This window comes from Felis catus, chromosome B4 (assembly GCF_018350175.1).
Source record: "Felis catus isolate Fca126 chromosome B4, F.catus_Fca126_mat1.0, whole genome shotgun sequence".
Classification (NCBI taxonomy): domain Eukaryota; kingdom Metazoa; phylum Chordata; class Mammalia; order Carnivora; family Felidae; genus Felis; species Felis catus.
Genome location: NC_058374.1, coordinates 29,228,187 through 29,248,733, shown reverse-complemented (window position 1 = coordinate 29,248,733; position 20,547 = coordinate 29,228,187). Strand labels below are relative to the sequence as shown.

The 20,547-nt window shown below is 35.9% G+C and overlaps 1 protein-coding gene across 5 annotated transcripts in view; it reads left to right on the top strand.

The window, feature by feature from the left end:
- ARHGAP12 (Rho GTPase activating protein 12) overlaps nucleotides 1–4,365 on the top strand; it is a 122,336-nt gene extending 117,971 nt beyond the window's left edge. For all 5 annotated transcript variants that reach the window (XM_023256502.2, XM_023256503.2, XM_023256501.2 and 2 more), the window contains 4 exons: nucleotides 4–81; nucleotides 178–312; nucleotides 538–640; nucleotides 1,946–4,365. In XM_023256502.2, coding sequence (XP_023112270.1) covers nucleotides 4–81; nucleotides 178–312; nucleotides 538–640; nucleotides 1,946–2,120 — 491 coding nt within the window. In that variant the 3' untranslated portion in view covers nucleotides 2,121–4,365. The remainder of the gene's footprint in view (nucleotides 1–3; nucleotides 82–177; nucleotides 313–537; nucleotides 641–1,945) is intronic.
- Nucleotides 4,366–20,547: the final 16,182 nt, after the last annotated feature.

Genomic DNA, 20,547 nt, shown 5'->3' with positions numbered 1-20,547 from the left:
TAGGTTTGGATGTTGATGGGATATACAGAGTAAGTGGCAACCTTGCTGTGATCCAGAAACTGAGATTCGCAGTCAATCATGGTAAGATTGTACTCCCTATTGTTATGTGCAAAAACTCTCATAACTGTTAGAATAAGTTTAAAGTAAGTTTTAAAAATTTCCTATTCTGTTTTTCAGATGAGAAGTTGGACTTGAATGATAGTAAATGGGAAGATATTCATGTTATCACTGGAGCACTCAAAATGTTTTTTCGAGAATTACCAGAACCTCTTTTTACATTTAACCATTTTAATGATTTTGTTAATGCAATTAGTAAGTATGTCATTACACTCAGTTTTTTTTTCTAGATGTTGAAAGTCCTCTGTACTGATTAAGCTACTATATTCTGTTTGATCTTTTAAATTTTTTCAAAGGTTTTACTTCAGAAATTTTAAATGTGACCACCAGATGTCACTGTGTATTACCAAATATCAGGTTCTAAAATATATCACTGTTTTCAATTTCATGCAAAATCTCCAGTTATTATCTCTTTTTCAGAACAAGAACCAAGACAGCGAGTCGCTGCTGTTAAGGACCTAATCAGACAGTTGCCAAAGCCAAATCAAGATACAATGCAAATTCTTTTTAGACATCTCAAAAGGTAAGAGGTTTACCATGAGAGAGAGAGAGAGAGAAGGAGGGAGAGAGAGAGAGAGAAAGAGAGAAAAAAAGAAAGAAAGAAAGAAAGAAAGAAAGAAAGAAAGAAAGAAAGAAAGAAAGAAAGAAAGAAAGAAAGGAAGGGAGAGAGAAAGAGAAAGAAAGGGAGAGAGAGAGAGAGAGAGAGAGAGAAAGAAAGAAAGAAAGAAAGAAAGAAAGAAAGAAAGAAAGAAAGAAAGAAAGAAAGAGAAAGAAAGAAAAGAAAAGAAAAGAAAAGAAAAGAAAGAGGAATTAGGGTGAAAAAAAGAAAAAAGTAAGACAAATGCATGGTTATGAGATGTGGCGTGGTACCCCCAAGGCCAGGTCAATGTCACTGAGACGTTGGTTCAGGTCCCAGCTGAGCTAATTGCTATCTTTGTAACTTGAAAAAGACCATTCCTTTGGGCCTAGTACCCCATAGGCAAATGGTCTGCTATGAAAGATATTTACTTAAAGTAAATATTATATGTAAGCATTTATATAATACCTGGCACATAAGTGTCCAGAAATTGTTGAAGTTAGTTAATATGAAGATGAGATTGGTTAAGTGATGAATATTAAATTTAAATTACCGTTAAAGCCATCATAACTTACTGCTGTAGTTGTTACTGTAGTTACTACAGTACTATATTTATATAGTTAGTATAGTACTATATACTGTAGTTACTATAGTTACTTCTTAGCCATTTTAATAACTGATTTTTGTCTTCTGATAGAACACTAGAATACTAAAATAAATTATCCCAACAAAGGAGATTTAAAACACACATAAAATGAGTAAAATGAAAAATTAATCTCTGTACCCTAATGAAATTTTTCTCCCCATCAATCTGGTGGAGTAATTATTGTTACCTGAATTGTAGCTCATACTTACATCTGTGTCTTAATTTTGTTAGAGTATATACAGTTGTACCTTTCAGCTGTGTTTATCCAAAAGAAACTTTCACATGGTGTTTGGACTGAGTTCTACTTGGTTAAGTAGCTTAGTTTAGGAAAATGAGCATTATTTCTCATTTCTTTTTTAAATTTTTTTTGTTTATGAGAGAGAGAGCAAGAGCACGAGTGGGGAGGGGCAGAGAGAGAGAGACACACACACACACAGAGGCAAGCAGGCTCTGTGCACAACCTGAGCTGAAGTTGAACACTCAATAGACTGAACCACCCAGGCGCACCATTATTTCTCATTTCTAAATGCAAACTGTTTATAATACAATTTGAAGAATTTTCCCTCTCTGCTTACTCTTTTAACAATTTATTTTTTCCTTCTTAGAGTTATAGAAAACGGAGAAAAAAACCGAATGACCTATCAGAGTATAGCAATTGTTTTTGGTCCCACTCTGTTAAAGCCAGAGAAAGAGACTGGTAACATAGCAGTTCATACTGTCTACCAAAATCAGATCGTAGAATTAATTCTTCTGGAAATAAATTCCATCTTCGGGCGTTGATTCTTACTGAAGACAACCTGTGGAATAGAAGTTGGATTCGATCAGATTTCAAACCCTTAATATGATGTGTTTAATTTTGGACCAAGCAGTTACTCTTTGATTTTGCACTTTTTGGAGGGATCAGAAGGGAATGGGAGAGTCAAGATGTGTGTTAGGCCCTCATATTTGCTGCTTTGTTGCAAGTTGATACAACTGTGTGTAATTTTGAATTAATTTTATCCTGAATGTGTGCATTTCATACTCTGAATTTCAGTAAAAATCAAAACTTGCAATTCTAACCAGTCGTATACACTGGATAATTTGGTAAGAAAAGTATGTTTTTTTGTTTTTTTTGTTTTTTTCAAACTGGATAATGTAGAATTTCTTCTCATGATTTGTTAGATTCATCACTTGATAGAACAGTACTCACTATCAGTTATTTTGAAGACGCTCTTGGGCATTCTAAAAGAAATGAAGTACATCCTTTTTGAAACCTGTGTATTTTTTTTTTCAGGGTTTCTGCATGCAGTGGTAGTCTAAGTACTACAGGTCACTATAACCCAGATGTAATCCCTTGTGCAGCCTTGCTGCCTGTTAACTGTGTTGCACAGCATCCTTACTGGATGGATGTCTTAGTTGTTTGTTTGGGCAGCACACTAATATTACTTAACACACTGTGATACTGGAGTTTAACTTAGCATAAGTCAGTTCAGGGTATTTTTGGGCTGTCTGTGCTATACTGATTTGTAGCTAAGCATCCTAATTCTGTCTAGTGCCATACTGAGTTCTTGGTATGACCCTGTGGAAACAGACATTAGTTGATGTAAATATAAGCTAAAGACAATGTCCTTTAGCTTATGTATATAATTTTGTTGTATAGTCTCAGAGTACATGCTAACCTGACATTTCTAATCATGATATTGGTAATCTTTTCCGTGAATATTAGGTTTCCTCCAGAAATAGGCTGTTATTTGAGAAACTTAACTGTGTGCACTTTTAGATTTTAATTACATTTACAGGCAAATCACTGTAATGCAAATGGTACTGGAAAAATACTGAATAGACTTGCTAAATGGCAAATGCACTACAAGAGGAACCTTTTAGATAATTTAATATGTACAGAATACATTAGAAAAAATTTATTACAGAATTCTAACTGCAGTATGAATAGTGGAAACCCATATGTAAATTAGATGGATGTCAAATGGAAAATGACATTGCTAAATTTGAGAATTTCTTTTTACATTACTAATGTAGGTTGATTTGTACAATAAAACAGGGTTTGGAAGGTTTTGTTACAGAGAGCATGGTCTGTTAAAGATATTTTAAGATGTATTTTTCTAGATTAACTGATGTATATGAAATGTCTAATCTGAATAAAGAAAACTATAAGAGGTTTAGAGATTTTCCATTGGAAATGTGCATTTTGGTTTTACTTTTTTCTTGTTTTTGCATACTCTTGTTTTGCATACTGGCATACTCTTATACCTCATTTTTAAAAAATCAATTGAATCTAGCATTTCATGTGGTAAATATGTTTTCCTCATTTTCCACACCTTTTCTGCTCCCTGCCATGCCAATACCTCCTCCACTATCCCCCCTCCAATTTTTATTTCTTCATCAATATTTAAAAGTGGATACTTTTGTAATTGAGACTCTTTTCTTAGAATTGCATTTGTAATTTACAGATTGCCTTCCTTGGGAACAAATAGTTTTTGTATGATCTGCCTAAAAATCTCTCACCTGAGTTTTGTGGTAAAAATATTGTTTGTTGTTGTGATCTTGTTAGATTGGTAACAAACCAAACTACTTGATAGCTATGAAAAGCAGATTGTTTTGGGCAGGGAGAAAAAGCCCCAAAATGAGAATGTTTATATTTGCCTAACAATGTCCTGAACAATACAATATGCTTTAGAACTGACCCATATAGTGATTGTATGCCAGCAAAACAATTAGACTCAAATCAGTGATGCTCTTTTTCTTGGTAGCTGTGGACATAACAAAGATTAAAATTGTCCTGTGTTTCTTGTTTCAGAGTACATACGTGTGTATGTGGGGTCTTAAATGTTTTATTAGTCTACAGCTAATTCGTTTATTGTAATATTGTATGTACAGTGACATAAATGTCTTGTGTTTTCATCCTTTGTGAATTAAAAATTCTCACTTTTTTTGTAATAGCAAAACCAGTAATATTTTCCTGTCTTGATAACTTGATTTTTAGTAGAAAACATGTTAAAGGCTGAAATAAATTGTCAGTGGAATTTCATTTGCTAATAGGCCTTTTCCTTCAAAATGTCATTTTAAAAAGTAGTTGGAAATTGAAAGGAAAAGTATATTCAAATATGAATTAGAAGAAAAATGTTCATTTAAATTTTACAGCAGTAAAACTACCTTTTACTCTGGAAAAATGATGTTGTCTTTTAGGTAGAGGCAAATCTGCAAATATATATATATATTTTTTTTTTCTTATGGGAAAAGCACCAATGGGATAATTCAGCCAAACTGGGCTGAGGCACATATATGTGTATATAAATTGTGTGTGTGTGTGTGTGTGTGTGTGTGTGTGTGTGTGTGCCATTGCTTACATACAAATGAAAATTTCATTAATAATAATGGCAGATATCTGGAGACCTTTGTGTTATTTTAGTTCTATCCCATGATTCTTTGTAAGCCTGTCATATTAGATGTTAAGATAGCAGTAAGAGGAGAAAGAGTTATTCTGTAATTTTGCCAAGAGATTCTTTTTCAGCTCATGGGAGAGATCCTCTAATTAAATATTTAAAGTAAACATGCAGTTTCCCATGACACTAATTTCTCCAACATATTTAGGCTTTTAAAAGACACAGAGGAGTCTACAACATGTCATTTTAGTAAAGAAGAAAATAAAAATAGTCAAGTGGGCATCATGCTGTCAATGGCCTAATAAAAGTCAAATGTTCAAAGATTACATCTATATAGAGACCTGAAAATGGGTAGAAAATAAGATTTTGTGGAATTTTCTAGTTTCTCTGAACTCTAGCCATCAGCTCTAATGATCCTCTTTTATAGAAAGCACTCTGTAGTACAAGACTAGAGAAGGTGTTTAATAGGGACTGTAGCCTGTAACAATCCTAGATGCGGGGCATAGTCTTGTTTTTGTTTGTTTTTTAAACAGTATTTCAATATAACTACTACAGTTGTATTAAATGCAACTTTCGTTTTAAACCAGAACCCCCCCCCCCCCCCCCGCACACACACACACACACAAAATAAACAAATAGCAAAGGGGGCTGCAAAACAAAATCAAGTCTTACAATAATGGTGTATTAGAATCTATTGGAAATTCACAGGCTGCAAACCCAGGCCAAGCAGAGTCAGACTTCGTATTCTAGAGAAGGGGGAGGTACAGAATGCCTAATGAGACATTCTATAACTACTAAAGACAAGGGAGTTCTCCTGAAGAATCTCAATTAGTCTTCTCAACTGAAGTTTTGTGGGCCAGTGGTGGCTGTAAATATATTCAGCTGGATTGAGCTTTTACAAATTAGCCTTATGTGAATATGGCACTTAAATGAACTCTTTCATTTCCTTCATTACTTCCCTTCTCCCACAGGAAAAAAAGGAAAGAAAAAAAGCACTTTCATGGTACTCTCATAAACAGAGCACTTGTAGAACAAGGTAACTGTTTAACAAACCATTACAAAATGTATTTAGAAAAGTCTGATTTCTTAGTTTTTTCTCATCAACCCTCCCCCCCCCTTTATTTTACTTCCTCTCTGTGTTTTCAGAAAAACAGTTTTTGATAAAGATTTTTAAATTATTAATGCTGGTAGCTAAATCTTTCAGGTAGTTCTAATAGTTGTAATGTCATGAACCTTGTAACGCTAAAATTTGTGGTGACATCATACCAACAAATGATGCTGTGGAACCTCTTATCAGCAGGGCCTTTGCAGAGGTGAACATCAAACACTCATCTATCTCATGGTGGAGTGACCAGTGAAGATTCAGCATAGCATTCAAGGCCTTCTTTCTCCTCCTGGACATTTTGAGAGATTGTTTATATTTAGGCAAGAGAAATGGGACTCTTAGACACTCAAGTAAAACTGAGTCTAACTGATTGATAAAGCAGGACAGAACAAATAGGGGCCCTAACATTCACAGCCTTACTTTATGGAAGCACAAAATAAGAAGCTTAAGGCTGGAAGGAAGACCTATCTTGATTAGTTACGTTATTGTCTCTTTAAACTTCACAATCAATTTTAAGTAAAGCGTATTTTGCCATGTTCAAATACTATCATTTGAAGAACAAACTAGTAACTTCCCTACCTATTCTGACCATCTGTTTTCAAGCTAAGTTAGTTTTTATTTATGTGGTGTATTGAAACTTCATTTACTTATTATTTTACATTTTTAAAATTTTTTGAACTTTTAATTTTTTTACTTTTATATATTATGTACATCTATTATGAATATAGATGTGGCAGAGAGGGTATGTATTGCTTTCTGCTGGTCTCTCCTAGTTCTAGTTGTATAATCAGGCTTAAGTGGTTGTATTTCTACCTGCTGACATTCTGGATTAGCCATTGTGTTCATTAATCTCTTTAATATGGATGTCTGCTTTCACTGGAGTTCTAGAACTATGCTGTCCAGTACTATAGCCACTGCACACATGTAACAACTTAAATTTTCATTAAAATTAAAATGAAATTCAGTCACAGTAGCCACATTTAAAATGTTCAGTAGAATATGGAGTCTATGGCCACCATATTGGATAATGCAGGTATAGAATATTTTTTATCCTTACAGAAAATTCTTCTGCACAGTGTTGTTATAGAAGGTTGGTTGTGAGGAATAAGCAATTACAAAATACAAAATTCAAAAATGTATGCTCTAAAGCATTATATTTCATAATTCTCCCTCATGCGCATCTCAAGTACATGACACTAAAAGAATTTAAAATCAAGAAGAGATAATATTTTTATACAAGGGCTGCCAAACTTTGAATATTTGTCCCATTATATGCTGTCATTATAGGGGGCTGGGAGAGTAGTAAATGTGATTAGACTTCTAATACAGCTCCATCAAAATGCTTGCAATTTGGTGAAAATCAGTTTGAAACTGTGGCTTAAAAGCTTCAGTTGACATTGTTCTCTGGAAATTTAGGAACTATGAGATAATTAACATTTCTGATGCTATGTCACAGTATTCTTGCATTCAGATTTTAGGGACTTTTCACCTTGGTGGGAAAGATTTTCTGTAAGATTTTCAAATCTTTCAAGATTTTCTGAAATCTTACTTTATTCTTTTATGCAATCTTTATTTATAAAACTTAAAAAAAAATAGATTCAAGCTAGTTAACATACAGTGTAGTATTGATTTCAGGAGCAGAATTTAGTGATTCATCACTTACATATAACACCCAATGCTCTTCCCAACAAGTGCCTTCCTTAATGCCCATCACCTGTTTAGCCCATCCTCCTCCCCACCTCCCTTCCAGCAACCCTCTGTTTGTTTTCTATATTTAATGGTCTCTTATGGTTTGCCTCCCTCTGTTTTAATTTTATTTTCCCTTCCATTCCCCTATGTTCATCTGTTTTGTTTCCTAAATTTCACATATGAGTGAAAGCATATAATATGTCTTTCTCTGATTGACTAATTTTGCTTAGCATAATACACTCTAATTCATCCCTGTTGTTGCAAATGGCAAGATTTCATTCTTTTTCATCACAGAGTAATATTCCGTGTGTGTGTGTGTGTGTGTGTGTGTGTGTGTGTGTGTGTGTGTGTGTACACATACACCACTTCTTTATCCATTCATCAGTTAATGGACATTTGGGCTCTTCCCATACTTTGGCTATTATTTTTATTTTTTTTTTAATGTTTATTTATTTTGAGAGAGACTGAGCATGAGTGGGGGAGGGCAGAGAGAGAGGGAGATACAGAGTCAGAAGCAGGCTTCAGGCTCTGAGCTGTCAGCACAGAGCCTGATGTGGAGCTTGAACTCAAACCATGAGATCATGACCTGAGCCGAAGCCAGACGCATAACCCACTGAGCCACCCAGACAGCCTACTTTGGCTATTATTGATGGCACTGCTATAAACATTGGGGTGCATTTGCCCCTTTGAACCAGCATTTTTGTATTCTTTGGATAAATACCTAGTAGTGTAACTGCTGGGTGGTAGAGCAGTTCTATTTTTAACTTTGCAAGGAACCTCCATACCATTTTCCAGAATGGCTGCACCAGTTTGCATCCACCAACAGTGCGAAAGGATTCCCCCTTCTTGGTATCCTCAGCAACATCTGTTGTTTCCTGAGTTGTTAATTTTAGCCATTCTGACGGGTGTGAAATGGTATCTCCTTGTGGTTTTGATTTGTATTTCCCTGATGATGAGTGATGTTGAGCATCTTTTCATATATCTCTTAGCTATTTAAATGTCTTCTTTGGAAAATTGTCTATTCGTGTCCTCAGCCCATTTCTTCACTGGATTATTTTTTGGGTGTTGAGTTTGATAAATTCTTTATAGATTTTGGATACTAACCCTTTATCTGATCTGTCATTTGCAAATATCTTCTCCCATTCTGTTGGCTGCCCTTCAGTTTTGCTGATTGTTTTCTTTGCAGTGGGAAGCTTTTTACCTTGATGAGTCTCTAATAGTTCATTTTTGCTTTTGTTTCCCTTGCTCCAGAGACATGCCTAGTAAGCAGTTGCTGCTGCCAAGGTCAAAGAGGTTGTTGCCTGTTTTCTCCTCTAGGATCTTGCTGGATTCCTGTCTTACATTTAGGTCTTCTATCCATTTTGAATTTATTTTTGTGTATGGTGTAAGAAGGTGGTCCAGTTTCATTCTTCTGCATGTTGCTGTCCAGTTTTCCCAGCACCATTTGCTGAAGAGGCTGTGTTTTTTCCACTGGATATTCTTTCCTGCTGTGTTGAAGATTAGTTGGCCATATATTTGTGGGTCACTTTCTGGGTTCTCTATTCTGTTCCATTGATCTATGTCTGTTTTTCTGCCAATACCATATTGTCTTTGTGCCAATACCATATTGTCTTCAAGCTTTGTAATACAGCTTGAAGTCTGGGAATTAGGATGCCTCCCACTTTGGTTTTCTTTTTCAAGATTGCTTTGGCTATTCAGGATCTTTTCTGGTTCCATACAAATTTTAGGATTGTTTGTTCTAGCTCTGTGAAGAATGCTGGTGTAATTTTGATGGGAATTGCATTGAATGTGTAGATTGCTTTGGGTAATACAGACATTTTTAACAATATTTGTTTCAGTCCATGAGCATGGATTGTTCTTCCATTTCTTTGTGTCTTCCTCAGTTTTTTTCATAGTGTTCTTATAGTTTTCAGCATACAGATCTTTTATCTCTTTGATTAGGTTTATTCCTAGGTATCTTAAGGTTCTTGGTGAAGTTGTAAATGGGATCAGTTCCTTGATTTCTCTTTATATTGCTTCATTATTGGTATATAGAAATGCAAGAGATTTCTGCACATTGATTTTATATCCTGCAACTTTGCTGAATTCATATATCAATTCTAGCAATTTTTTGGTGGAGTGTTTCAGATTTTCCATGTATTGTGTTGTCAGCGAAGAGTGAAAGTTTGGCTTCTTCCTTGCCAATTTGTATGCCTTTTATTTCTTTTTCTTGTCTGATTGCTGAGGCTAGGACTGCCAGTACTATGTTGAACAGTAGTAAGAGTGGACATTCCTGTCATGTTCCTGACCTTAGGGAGAAAGTTATCAGCTTTTCCCCATTGAGGATGATATCAGCTATGGGTCTTTTATATATGGCCTTTATGATGTTGAGGTATATTCCTTCTATCCCTACTTCCTTGAGGGTTTTTATCAAGAAAGGATGCTGTATTTTGTCTAATGCTTTTTCTGCATCTACTGAGAAGTCATGTGGTTCTTACCCTTTCTTTTATTAATGTGATATATCACATTGATTGATTTGAGAATATTGAACCACCCAACAGCCCAGGAATAAATCCCACTTGATTGTGGTGAATAATTCTTTCTATGTATTGTTGGATTCTATTTGCTAGTATCTTGTTGAGAATTTTTGTGTCCATGTTCATCAAGGAAATTGGTCTTTCTCTTTTATAGCAGGGTCTTTGGTTTAGAATCAAGGTAATGCTGGCCTCATAGAGTTTGGAAGTTTTCCTTACATTTCTATTTTTGGAAAAGTTTCAAAAGAATGGGTGTTCTTCTTTAAATGTTTGGTAGAATTCCCCTGGGAAGCTATCTGGCCCTGGACTCTTGATTGTTGGGAAGTTTTTGATTAGTGATTCAATTTCTTCAATGGTTATGGGTCTGTTCAAATTTTCTATTTCTTCCTGTTTCAGTTTTGGTAGTTTATATATTTATAGGAATTTGTCCCCTTCTTGCAGATTGCCCAGTTTGTTGGCATATAATTGCTCATAATATTTTCTCATAATTGTTTGTATTTCTGTGTTGTTGGTTGTGAGCTCTCTTCTTTCATTCATGATTGTATTTATTTGGGTCCTTTCTTTTTTCCCTCTTCTGAGTGCACATGGAACATTCTCCAGAATAGATCACATACTGGGTCACAAATCCGCCTTCAACAAGTACAAAAAGATTGAGATCATATCATGCATATTTTCAGGCCACAATCTTTGAAACATGAAATTGACCACAAGAAAAAATTTGGAAAGACCACAAATACCTGGAGGTTGAAGAATATCCTACTAAATAATGAATGGGTTAACCAAGCAATGAAAGAGGAAACTAAAAAGTACATGGAAGACAATGAAAATGAAAACACAACATTCCTTTGGGATGCAGCAAAGGCAGCCATAAGAGGGAAGTGTGTAGGCTTTCCTAAAGAAGGAAGAAATGTCTCAAATATACAATCTAACCTTACACCTAAAGGAGCTGGAAAAAGAACAGCAAAGCCCAAAACCAGTAGAAGAAGGTAAATAATAAAGATTAGAGCAGAAATCAATGATACCAAAATCAAAAAAACAGAAAAGATCAACGAAACTAGGAGCTGGTTCTTTGAAAGAATTAACAAAATTGATAAACCCCCTAGCCAGACTTATCAAAATGAAATCTTATTTTAGAAACAATAATTAAAGAAATGGTTCTAATGAGAACTTTCCCTTGAGATCCAAGTTTCTTCACCTTGTATTTACTTCTGATTTTTAATAGTACCTTGTAAGAGATGGAGATCTTGACAAACTGACATACAAAATTTCTCTTTAAATGAGAGCTGACAGGTAGTCATGGATACAGGGAAATTTTTGGTTGTCTCAAAGTTAAGTAGGTCTGTATGTGATTTCACCAGATGCTTGCTTGAGTATGGACAGTGACATGGTACATAGGTTCTATACACTGTATGGTAATTAGCATTTTTCATTTTTGTCTCTATCAGAATGTTTATTTTAAGGGTCCCAGGCCAGATTCTTTCAGAGATGGTACTTCTGTGCGTAGCTGACATATATAATGCTCTGACTGAAGAAAATGCTACTGTTGTATTTTCAACCTTGTAAGGCTTTCTATTAAGAAGTATCTTAATATTTCTAGTGAGTATAATAGTTTGTTTTTCTAATTAAACCAACTCATTGACAGAATGCTTCAGTTCAGACTTAAGCAAATCCTAGGGTGAAGAAGCTTTGCTGTCTAGTAAAATTAACTCACAAAACTCTCTTCTTATCTTCCCATTAAGAAGTACATGGGAACATAAAATGCTACTTTCTGTGTCTTTTCCTCTTTCATCTCTCCTCCCCTTCTCTGTCTCAGTAGTTGCTGTTTGCTTTATTTAGATGATCAAGTGAGTGGCTGCTCACAGAGGCTGTTTGGGAACTTATTGAGGCCCTTGTGTCCACAGTGTCCAGGTTTCCTGAAGGGGAGTTAGACTTAAAGAGGAATCAAAGGCCTCTAGGGAAGCCAACACAACTGCATCAAGGTGGAAACTAAACCTTTTATAAAGAGCAATCCCAGTATCTTTGGATGACATAGTTCTATAAGCTTCCCAGAATTCAACCCCTTATGCTAGATGACCAGATTTTTTTTTTTTAATTTTACATGTTTATTTTTGAGAGAGCGTAAGCAGGGGAGGGGTAGAGACAGAGGGAGACACAGAATCTGAAGCAGGCTGCAGGCTCTGTGCTGATAGCAGAGAGCCTGACGCAGGACAACTGCGAGATCATGACCTGAACCTAAGTCAGATGCTTATCCAACTGAGCCACCCAGGTGCCGCTAGATCACCAGATTTGATGTAACATTTCTGACATCTGGCTACATCTTATGAATGCCCTCTCTGATCATGTCCTTTTTTCCTGACTTGTTAGATTAGCCAAATTGATCGCCTGAGCATCGCCAAAACAGTGACAACCTTCTTACCCGCTGGATCACTCATTAACGGCTGTAGCATATTCAGTTGGCATTAATGGTTCTACAAAGCCAGCATCAGGCAAGATGCAATTGCTATTTTAAATGAAGGGTAGTGCTGAAACATCTCTCACTGAATAAAAGGTTGTGAAGAGAGTTAATATAAACAATCTGCTAAGAGTCCATTCGTTCAACAAATTCAGTGAATGTGTTTTAGGTATTTAAGCATAGTGTTAACCTCTGGGGATAAAATGGTAAACCAAACAGATGGAATCCTTGCTTTTATGTTTACAGTTCTGAGGTTGATAATATGATAACTGGTATATATTTAATTCTGACACCTGTTTTGAGTAGGTGCACTCAGAATGGCCAATCTCAAGTAGTTTTATTAGTGTGTCTTCCAAATTGCCTATTTGTGTTGTGGTCATGCCAGTCTACTGAGATTGAGCTAGCATTTATTGCTACGTAATTGAGTAACATGTTGAGAATGACATAATTCTTGAGTGCTTTTTCAGGTGAAGTAAGGCAAAGCTTGTCAAATACAAGAAATGTTGAAGACTGTGATGAAGCATAGTTTAAAGAGGTGTGGTTTTAAACTGCAAATGGATCACCCTGGCATGAAACAATAAAATGTGAACTGGAACATTCTCACCGAAAGTGTTAGGAAAAGCATGGATTTAATAACAGTAGTGGCCCCACAAGAGATTCACATCATACTTCATATAAAATTAAATGTGGAGAGGATTCTGGAAAGATGGTGGTGGTGAGAGCATTCTTTTTCAATTCATACATTAAAACAACAATATAATCACATTGACCCTAAAACTAGGTAACAAGGTATCTTCATACCTCCAAATACTAGTAGGTGGGATTAAAGCACCAACACCTCCAAGGTCTGCAATGATATTGGTGTCTCAGAGGAACAAGGAAGAAGAAACAGGGTAGCATCTGCTAGGTCTGAGAACAGAAGAACCACAATATAATCATCAGGAATTAAGGGGCTAAAACATTAGCCTCTGGGAATTCTCAAAACCAACTTGGCAAAGCTTTCTTCCAGGACAAGTCACATTAAAGAAAAGTTGCTGAGAGTGGAATCAAAATTGAACAGGATAGGGACAATAGACCAAAAAGGTGGTCTAGTTCAAAGTGGGGAAGGGAAGTAGAGCCAGGAAACCCCAGGAATCAAGCTGTCATATTTTTTAACGCAATGCAAAAACAAGGATGAATCTGTTAACAAAGCTTTCCTGAATCCTATTTCAAAAGTTTGAGTTAATTTTACACAAATTATTAATAATTACACAATAATTATAAGTACCAAAAAATAAATTTACACAAAAACAAGCAAAATAATGGTATCAAGGCCAAATCCCGTATTAAGTTATAAGAAAATAAGGAGCAGAATAACATCCAAGTGGAAAATGGAAGTATGCCAAAAACACATGCCCACAAAACTGAAACCTATGATTGCAAAAGGAACTCCATCTCTAAGAAATGGTAAAGACATAAAAGAAGAACATAAAACAGAATTACAAGAAATAAGGCGACAACTCAGGAAAGAATTAGAAATAGGAGGAGATATTTCAGAATTGTAAATAGAAATCTAAGAGCAGACAAAACAATGCCCTGAAGGAAGTAGGTGTAAAAAAGAAAACAATTTTAAATCAAAAATAAAGATTTAAGAAAACATCATTTTAAGATTAAAAAGTGTCATTGAAGATAGGCAAAGAAGATCAAACATGTAATTAATAGGAGTTTATAAAAAAAAACAAGACAAGCAAAAGACATAAAAATATTTCAAGAACCCTGGAATTGGGAAAGACATTGAAACTCTGTATCGGAAAAGTACAGCAAATAATTAATATTGACCTAAAATAACCAATACCAAGACATCATCTAGTGAAATTACTGGACTATAAAGAAAAAGAAGCAAATCTTTTGGGCATCCATTTAAAAAGGGCATGTGATTTGTATTAGATTATCAGAATTTTCAAAAGCAACACTTTATACTAGATGGAAATGGAGAAATATATTTAAGATTCAATTCAAGGGAAACAGATTGAATAGAAAAGGCAAATTCTGTGATACCTAAATAAGACATTAATTTGTAAAGAAATGTAAAGAGAAACTAAAAGGAGATACGTAGCACTGTAGTATAATTACATAATGCCACTTACTATTTGGAAAATATGAATGATGATTGCTTAATATAGATTATATAACACAGAAATAATCCATTGAATTAAGACCTTCAACTTTCCTGGGGCGCCTGGGTGGCGCAGTCGGTTAAGCGTCCGACTTCAGCCAGGTCACGATCTCGCGGTCCGTGAGTTCGAGCCCCGCGTCGGGCTCTGGGCTGATGATGGCTCAGAGCCTGGAGCCTGTTTCCGATTCTGTGTCTCCCTCTCTCTCTGCCCCTCCCCCGTTCATGCTCTGTCTCTCTCTGTCCCAAAAATAAATAAACGTCGAAAAAAAAAAAATTTAAAAAAAAAAAAAAAAAAAAAAAGACCTTCAACTTTCCTGATCTCTGCTAAAAGCAGAGGCCTGGAATCGAATCCGACCTTGCTGACACTTTCAGAAGGGGAACAGCTACGTGGATAATTTTAATAAATAAGAGCTAGTTGGTTGCCTGGAAATGATAGGACACTGAGAGACAGCCTTTTATCCTAAAGTTCGTAACAGCAGGGAAATGGAATACTGGGACTGAAAAAGGTAGTAACTGAAATTAAAACCCCAGTAGGTGAGCTTACATATTACATACAGCTAAAGAGAGAATTGTACCAGAAGATACGTCAAAAGGAAATATCGAGACTGAAACTTGGAGAGACAAAAGGATAAAAAATAAAGAATCGAACATAAGGGTTGTATGGAACACAGTGAAAAAAATTTAACATGTGTAGTAGGAGTTCCGGGCAAGGTGGAGAGAGAACATGGCAGAAGCATTATTTGAAGAGATAATAGCTGAGAATTTTCTAAAATAGATTGAAAATCAGCCATAAATTGAGGAAGTTTTATAAATCCAAGCAGAATAAACACAAAGAAAACTACATCTTAGGGCATCATGGAGAAACTGCCAGAAATTAAAAACAAAAGAAAAAGGACATTACCTTCAAATGAGCAATAATAAAGTTGGCTGTGGACTTCTCAACAAAAATAGTAGTGTTAAAAATAAACTGCCAACCTAGAATCCAATACTTGTACATTATGATTTATGAGAAATAAATGACCCAACATATATTTCTCATGTGTTTAGTTTTTGCCCACAGTTCCTGGCTTACAGCTCCCCAAACCCTTGCAATTTATTGAGCAATGAGAGCATCTTTTGTTATTAATATTTGGTCTCTTGTCCTCAGTTCCTAAAATCTCTTCAGAGCCATAAAGGTGAAATGGAGATCTTCATGACAAGCCCTTTCCACCAAAACTGGGTTTATGTTGATGAATTGACTTTTGAAGCACCAAAGGATAAGGCTGTTTTCCATGGGAACCAAACATGATTAGAGGGTTGGAACTTTCAGTCCCACCATCCTGATTTCCAGGGAGGGGAGAGGGGCTGGAGGTTAAATCAATCGCCAATGGCAGTGATTTGGTTATTCATGCCCATGAAATGGAGCCTCCATTAAAACCCAAAAGGACAGGATTTGGAGTGTTTCCATGTTGGTGAACACATAGAGGTGCTGGGAGGGTGGTGCACCTGAAGAGGGCATGAGAGCTTTGCATCCCTTCCCATATACCCTGCTCTATGCATTTCCTCCATCTGGCTGTTCTTGAGTTGTATCCTTTTATAATAAACTAGTAATTTATTAGATAAAATGCTTCTCTGAGTTCTGTGAGCTGCTCTAGCAAGTTAATTGAACCCAAAAAGAGGGTAATTGGAACCTCCAATTGATAAGCAGTCTGTCAGAAGCCCAGATGATATAGCCTGGGCTTGCCAGCTGGCATTTAAAGATGGGGAGGTGAAGCACTCTTGTAGGATTGAACCCTTAACATGTGGGATCTGACACTGTCTCCTGGTACATCAGAATTGAGTTGAACTGTAGGACCCCAATTGGTGTCCAAGAATTGTTTATTGTTGCTGTGAGGAAACAGCCCCCTCCTTCCCACATACTGGACTTGTGTCCAGAGCCCCCTTAATACTCCACAATAATATCCTTCACATAGGAGGAGAAATAAAGACAACTTTCAGAATGATGAAATTGGAGAGAATTTGTTACTGGTATTTTCTTTTTATAATTTTTTTTTTCAACGTTTATTTATTTTTGGGACAGAGAGAGACAGAGCATGAACGGGGGAGGGGCAGAGAGAGAGGGAGACACAGAATCGGAAACAGGCTCCAGGCTCTGAGCCATCAGCCCAGAGCCTGACGCGGGGCTCGAATTCACGGACCGCGAGATCGTGACCTGGCTGAAGTCGGACGCTTAACCGACTGCGCCACCCAGGCGCCCCTGTTACTGGTATTTTCTTGATAAACAAAATAACAAGTGTAGTTCCATAGGCAGAAGGAAAAATAACCTCAAATGAAACTATGGAGATTAAGGAAGAAGGTACTAAAACAGTAAATATGTGGGTATGATTTGTGGGGCACACATGTATGTGCATATGTGTGGGTACTCACATGTCTAAAATATGGCAATAATAATATGAATGATGAGAGGCAAGTAAATATAGTCAAATGTTCTGGAAGTGGTGAAAGTACTAATTTATATCAGATTTAATAAATCAAGAGACTTGCTGTAATCTCTGATCTCTTTTATAATCAAGAGTGGTAAAAAGACTTAGATACAGAGGACAAACTAGGGGTTGCTAGAGGGGAGGTGGGTGGGAGGGATGGGCTAAATGGATGATGGGTATTAAGGAGGGCACTTGTTGGGATGAACACTGGGTGTCCTATGGAAGTGATGAATCACTGTGTTCTACTCCTGAAACCAATACTACACTGTATGTTAACTAACTTGAATTAAACAAAAAAATAAATTTAAAAAAAGAGTAGTAAAAAATATACAGTTAATAAGCTATAGTAAAGGAAGTGAAATACTGAAAACCATAAGATTAAAAAAAAGGCAAAAAAGGGGAGACAAACAGTAATGTAGGATAGGTGGGAAAAGAGAAAACAAAACAGATAATAAAACATAAAAATAATACATGAAATGTAAACAGATTAAATGTTTCACTTAAAAGTTTATCGTACTAGATGAAACAAAACCAAAACTTACAAATATACCTTTTATAGGAGTATGCAAATATAAAAATACAAAAAATGTTTAAAGTAAAAGAATGGAGAAGATATACCATGTAAACATTAACAAAATGAAGCTGTTGGAGTTACAAATTAGACTTAGCGCAAAAAAGCATCATCAGAGATAAGGAGGGATATTTCATATTGATAACAGAGTCAGTATACAGAAAGATACAAAAATTCTAAATTTAATGCAGCTGTTTACATAGCCTCAAAATATGGAAATCTAGAACTGTCAGAACTGAAAGAAGAAATATACATATTCACAAACATGGTGGGAAATTTTAACACATCTCTCCCTTAATAACAGAACTTGTTGAGAAAAAATCAGCAAGGATATAAAAAATTTAAATGATACCATTAATTAATTTGCCCTAATTGACGTGTGTGTACCCACAATAGTAGAATGCATGTTCATTTAAAGTGCGTATGTAACATTTACCAATATTGGCCATATGTTGGGCAATAAAGAAAATTTCAACAACTTTCAGTGGATTCAAATCATACAGAGAATGCTCTCAGACTAGAGTGGAGTTACATAAGAAATCAGTATCAAAGGGAACTATAAAAGTCACATGTGCATGGATACACTTTGTTCGTTTGTGTTTTGAGAGAGAGTGGTTGGGGAGAGGGGCAGAGGGGCAGAAGGAGAGGCAGAGAATCTTAAGCAGGCTTCATGCCCAGCGATGAGCCAGACGTGGGTCTTGATTGCACACCTGTGAGATCATGACCTGAGCCAAAATCAAGAGTCAGACGCATAACCAACTGAGCCACCCAGGTGCCCTGAAGCAGTACATTTTTGAATAACCCAGAGGTCCAAGAAGAAATTACAATGGAAATTTAAAAATATTGTAACTGAATGATCTTGGAAATGTGACAGTTCACCTTCTATAAATAAGCAAAGGACAGCAAATTAAACCCACAGAAGTAGAAGGATGGAAGTAATAACATTAAAAGAAAAAAATAGTAAGTGTACAAGAGTAGAGATTAGTAAGACCAAAAAATAGTCATTTGAAAAAAAACTAATAAAACTGATGATAGAGAATAACCCATAAAGCACAAAAACAGGTGGCCATCATCACAAATTCTAGAGATATGTAAAAGGTAATAAGAGGATCTTATGGAAATATTCCAACAAATTTGAGAATTTAGATAAAATGGGCAAATTCCAGGGGGAAAAACTTCCCAAGACTGACACAAAACAAATAGAAAGGAGAGAATCTGTCCTAGACAAAGGGTAATCTCCCTCATATTTAAAGAGCCCTTAGAAATTAAGAAGTGAAAGACCAACAATCCAGTAGAAGAATGAACAAAGGAAAGAAGAGAATAGCAGCTATGTAAGTAATGAGGGATTCATTATAGGTGGGTGCTAACCTAGTGAGTGAGAGTTGAATGAGAAGGGGGATACGCACCACCCTCTTCTTTCAGTCATTCCCAATTGTAAATGCTTTGGTTTCTGCAGTTTGGAGACCTTGCTATAACTCTATTATTATTACTACTACTGCTGTTCTTATTTGAGACCTCAATTCACTCTTCTCTTGGTAGATGCTGCTAGATGGACCTTATCAAGCCTTAGAAACTGTATTTTACTGCCATTCAGCTTTGGAATTCTTGTAATTATTTATCTTTCCACTCCCAAGAAGACGCTATCTTAAAACTCATCTTGGATTCTCAGCTTCTTCGTTTGGTAATTGGTTAAAGGGGACACAATGGGAAAATTACATTTGAAATGTAAGGGATCTGATTTTTTTCAAAGTTGTATTTCACTATTTTTTCAAAACAGATCATTGGAAAGAAAAACTTCCCCATACGACAGAGATATTTGTATCTGAGGCTAATTTCAAACAACTTACCTATTTTTGAAAACTCAATTTCTGAGAAGTCTGTTAGGCAGTAACATCTATTAAGACTCTTGTCTCAGTCACTTTTGGATGAGTTTATACCTGGGCTCAAGGCACCAGAGTATGTGTGACATTTACTGATATAGTCTGTATTGACATAGATTTTCAAGTCCCTGTCCTATGCTGCTTTGGGTTGGGATAAGCAACACAGAACTGTTAACTCATTTTGAAAATGACTACATTTTTCATGGCATTCAAAAGGGAAGGAGAAAAACATCTTTCACTTAGTGAATATGGAAGTTATTTGTCCAGAGACTGCCCTGTTTTCCTTCATTTCACCTAAACAGAGAGATCAATCTGCATGGTTTTTGCTTGTCACACCAGTCATCAATAAAAGGCACATGGTGTCTTTCTCCAAGTAGCTGAGTCTGCTTGAAACTTTAATAGTACTATTTTACGAGCTGAACTGCTTCAAGTTTTTCTCTTAGAGAATGGTTATATTTTATTGAGAATAATTGTGCTGCCAGGTAATGGAAAATAAACATTAAACACTGATACTATCATCCTCTTGACTTGTCTAATTTTCCTAGTTCATAATGCATTGTGGCTAGACTGATGAAATCAAACCGTTAATGGTAAATTACCTGTCAGACTGATTTGTCTGCTCTGTTCATTATCTTTGGTGAAAATACGGCTGAGATGGTGTGTGTATGTGTGTGTGTGTGTGTGTGTGTGTGTGTGTGTGTGTGTTGTTTTAACTTACTTGAGTTTAAAGTAGAATTTGGAAATGCCTCTTTACACAAAGTAAACTTAGTGTGTGTATGTTTAAAATAAAATAGCTACCCACTCATAACTGATGTTCAAAATATAGTCATCAAGCTCTTACTGTTTCGGATTTATCTTGGGGTCCTAGAAAACAATAGTGGAAACTCTTCTGGTTGTCCCTCTTTACTACCCAGAGGGATTTTTTCAACCTTTTTTATTTATTTTTGGGACAGAGAGAGACAGAGCATGAACGGGGGAGGGGCAGAGAGAGAGGGAGACA